The sequence below is a fragment of the Hyposmocoma kahamanoa genome, unplaced genomic scaffold (assembly GCF_003589595.1).
Source record: "Hyposmocoma kahamanoa isolate Upper Pololo Valley unplaced genomic scaffold, ASM358959v1 97075, whole genome shotgun sequence".
NCBI lineage: Eukaryota > Metazoa > Arthropoda > Insecta > Lepidoptera > Cosmopterigidae > Hyposmocoma > Hyposmocoma kahamanoa.
In genome coordinates, this window is record NW_020655301.1 from 128826 (window position 1) to 133584 (window position 4759).

At 35.1% G+C, this 4759-nt stretch overlaps 1 protein-coding gene across 1 annotated transcript; it reads right to left on the reverse strand.

Moving 5' to 3' along the window:
- Nucleotides 1-2779: 2779 nt before the first annotated feature.
- On the reverse strand, nt 2780-3658 carry LOC113238639. Its single transcript, XM_026475473.1, has one exon. The coding sequence runs from the start codon at nt 3656-3658 to the stop codon at nt 2780-2782; it is 879 nt and encodes a 292-aa protein (XP_026331258.1).
- Between the last annotated feature and the right edge of the window lie 1101 nt (nt 3659-4759).

Here is a 4759-nt window from a genome sequence, read left to right on the forward strand (position 1 = left end):
TGACAAAGCCATATGACCTAAAGGCCTTGTTGATGATACTCTCAACATGTGTGTCCAAATGTAACTTGGAATCAAGCGTAACTCCAAGGTCTTTAATAGTATTAACCGTCTCCAATCTTACTCCACAAAGCTCATATGAATGTCCAAAGTACGATTTTTTCTTAGTGAATGTTACCTTTTTACATTTGTTAAGGCTCAGACTTAATTTATTTTCAGTACAGTAAGTGGTAAAGCGATCTAAATCTCCCTGAAAGCTTTCAATGTCCTGAGTACATTCAATTTTATGATAGATTTTTAAATCATCGGCGTATAGTAAGAAATTGCAAAATTTTAAACAGTTACTAATATCATTAATATAAAGTACAAAAAGTAATGGTCCGAGAATAGAGCCTTGAGGTACACCTGAACTAATTCTGACTGTCTCTGATTCATAGCCTTTGATCACTATTTTTTGTGTACGATTGGTTATATATGATTTGAACCAACGCAAAAGGTTACCACGGATACCATTAAAAGCAATTTTCTCAAGAAGTCTCTTATGGTCAACTCTATCAAATGCCTTTTGAAAATCAGTATAAATACTGTCAGTTTGCTTATTTGAATCCATATTGTTAAATAAATGATTTGTGTAAATAAGTAGATTAGTTACAGTTGACCTCCGTTGCACAAAACCATGCTGTTGTGGAATAATAATATTGTGTAGCGAGGGGTATATAGCACGATGTACTAACCTTTCAAAAATTTTAGACACCGTAGGCAAAATAGAGATTGGGCGGTAGTTTTCTACATTTTGCTTCGGCCCTCCCTTATACACGGGCACGATACGAGCTGCTTTCCATACATTTGGGAATACTCCGTCACTGAGGCATCTATTAAACAATATATGTAATGGCTTGTATATGGTTTCAGCTGTGTTCTTTAAGAATATAGCAGGTAAGTTATCTGTGCCAGGTCCTTTAGTTGTGTCTAAGTTATTTAACTGTTTTTTAATATCATGTCCAGTTAGTACTATATCACATATGTTATTATCATTATTATTATTATCATTACACATTGAGTCCAAATCTTCAATTTTAAAATTAACCGTCAAATCTGACGGAACAAACACCGATAAGAAAAACTCTGAAAACATGTTACATATAGAAAGAGGATCACTTACTAATTTATTTTTATAAGCTATCGTGTTCGGAATACTTTCTCTGGGTATTCGACTTGCTACATAAGTCCAGAAGTATTTAACATTTTTTTTAATGCTACATTCAACTAAATTTATATAAGCTTTATAACGCAAGTCAGATTCTATTTTAAAACGTTCTCTAAATATTGAAAAGATTTGATAATCTGAGACATTGTTGTATTTTTTCCACTTTATCCAAGCCCTATTTTTATTTTTAAAAATGTGTATGAGAGATGTATTGAACCAAATAGGATATGAATTAGATTTTATAACTTTTGAAGGTACATGCTTGCGGATAATGCTAAAAATTGTTTCATAAAAAATATTAACTGCCACTTCAGTTGACTTTTTATTTAACAACTCGTCCCAGTTTGTCTCAGAAATAAGTCTATTAATAATCTCATAATCGGCATTTTTATAGTTGTAACGTGAGAATGGTTTTTGACATATAATATTAGAAAGCACACATTCTGACATTAATTTGACACAAAAGGGTGGATGATACTCATCAACCGGTACCAAGGGCTGGGCCACTGGTGAGGTGGAACAATCAACTATGTTTGTCAGAAATAAGTCTAATATTTTATTTTTTTTGTTTCTGTAACTATTTATTTGATAACAACTCAAGAATGACAAAAAATTCAACAAGTATCTACATGACTGATTACAATTCAAAAATGTATTCGGTTCCATGAATTTCCCCTTATTAATCCAATCAATACCGGGTAGGTTAAAATCGCCTACTATACAAAAATTACAACAACTCCGGTCTTGTAATATTTCCTGCATGTAATCAAAGTAAGTAATACAAATATCCGCACATAAATTGGGAGGAATATAAACTGCACCTACAATATATTTTTGCGTTTCGATATGTATCTCCAGCGTAATATGGTCTATTATCGCGTTAGGAGCGGTAAATGGTGAATGAGCGGGCCCAAAACCGGTTAGCGAGCCGCATGCCAGCGGCCGCACGCTCATGCTGCCAGAGCACGAGGATAGCTCGTGTCGAACCGCAATAAGTACCCCGCCACCGTCACCCCGCCCGCTCGCGACGCGATCCCTATCACACCTGTACAACTGATACCTGTTATCTATAATTTCACTATCAAATATCTCATTGTGTAACCACGTCTCTGTAAAGACAATTATGTCGTAATCACACTGTAAGACATTCATATATAACATGTGTAGTTTGGATCTTAAACCACGACAATTTTGATAGTATATTGTTATAACTTTATTCATGAGTAAAAACAAACAATATTCTTCGTGATGACAACAAGATTTAGGTAACATGTTACTATGTAGAATGCATCAAGATATTTAGTCACACAATATGTCAGAGCATCAACACCATATGAAAGTAACATTATTCTAATAAAACGCACGTAAAATACTGTGAAATAATAAACAAAACAATTGTTATGCTCGATAGAAAACTGGTTTGTTGCACGGCTGGCATTATATTTTTTTTGTAAACATAAACTTTGTATGGGCAAGTACATAATTAGTTGAGCAGTTCGAAAGTATTTTAAGTAATGATATAAAAAAATATTTAAACTAAGTGAGGGCAAGTTAACTATTAAGCGGTAGATAAAGTTAATTAATTTTTTTGATGTCGTGCTGCGACCGGATCGCGATGACCGGTGATGTGTCATTTTTTCTCGCCAAGATGATTCCATGTTTAACCCATACATAACGATACTCACGTATTTTAGCTTTTTCTCGAGTTTCTCGAAATAAGATCTTATTTTGCAGGGTTAAATGTTCATTAACGTAAATCTTGTGTGGCGGTCCGGTAATCGCCAGATTTTCAGAAGTAATATCCTTTTTGGAGCGGAAGGCCGCAATAAAATTGTCACGAGTCATTCTGGAGGCGAATTTTACTATAATATTTTTAGGTCTAGAGTCCTTTGTGTTGGCATGGGGCACTCGATGTAAAGATGTTATATCCGTTGGACTAATTTTATAATTTATTATACCTCCCAGATGAGTGAAAATAGTTATCAAATTTTCTCCTCGCTTTTCAGGCACGTTACAAATTTCGATGTTGTTTTCTCGCGCCTGTTGTTCCATCAGTGCCAATTTATTTTCCAGCATTATTATTTTTTCAGAGCTAGAAGGATAATCGCCAGCGTACTCTTCTAAAATTTTCAGACGCCCATCAAAGGAATCCTGGCGCTCATCCATAGCGTTTAGAGCTTTATCAATATCCCCGAGTCTGGTATTACACTCTTTTAGGGATTCCTTGATGCTGGCGTTATCCTTACTCAGTCCCGATATTGCAGTTAAAATTTTGTTTACTTCGGCGGTCATTACAGTTTGTACCGAGGAGGTCACCATCTCGCTAAGTTTCTCATCCAAATTACTTGTTTGAAACCCGTCAAATTGTTTACGCTTTCGCGTATTTATATTGACTTCATTATCATATGTTGATAGATCGGGATTTGATGGACACTTAGGTGGTGATCGCTGCATAGTGTATAATCAATCAGTTATGGTTTTTTTCCCTTAGCACAAAGTTGGTTCCGGGGGTGAGGTAAGTACTCCTCAGTCACTGCTCCGAGATGCGATGCCAGAAAGAGTACGTGCGATGCGAAAAGAGTATCACAGTATAGTCACAAACACATCAAAATGTTGCACTTTATTTTATTTTCTCACTTAGTTATTCATGCAAGCACACGATATTAGTTCTTCAGATGTAGTAGATAAAAACTATTTTTAACTGTATTATTAAGTTACAACGCAAAGTGGAATGATTAGCACATCCACACTTTTAGAGCGCACGACGATGAATATTCGTAATGGTACCCCCCAGTACCTCGAAAACGATACCCATATTGCATTTTTTGAAGAATCGTGTCCGCCATCTTCGATTTACAAACAATTGCTATATTTGTAATGAGCACCCCCAAATACCTCGAAAACGATACCCAAATTGCATTTTTTTGAAAAAACGTGTCCGCCATTTTGGATTTACTAATAAGTACCATATTCATAATGAGCACCCCCAAATACCTTGAAAATGATACCTACATTGCATTTTTTGAAAAATCGTGTTCACTATTTTGCTTTTACAAATAAGTGCTATATTCGTAATGAGCACACCGAAGTATCTCGAAAATTTATTTATTTATTTATTTATTAGACACAATACATTTATCATTACAGGATACATTCCTTACGATAAAGTAGCACATTTTTTATTTATTTAATATACACAGAATAATAATAAATTACATCTACTTCTTTTTATAACATATAATATAAACAGTTAACCTAGTGAATTCACTCAAAGAACATGAGAAAAGGTCAATCATTTCCGCTACTACATTTAGTGTATGCAGTGTCCTGGACATCGCCGATTTTTTAATAAGGTCAGTTCTAGCCGTCGGCACGGCCAGCAAACGGGGCCTACGACGTCTCCCAACGTAATTATCTGGGACACAAAAATTTATAGTGGCTAGTAACTCCGGGTTGTATATTTTTGCATTCAATATTGATAAAATATACCGGGCTAGTGCAAATTCCCTCCTAACGTTCAGTTCGTTGTACCCCACCATGCCCAAAATAAATAAC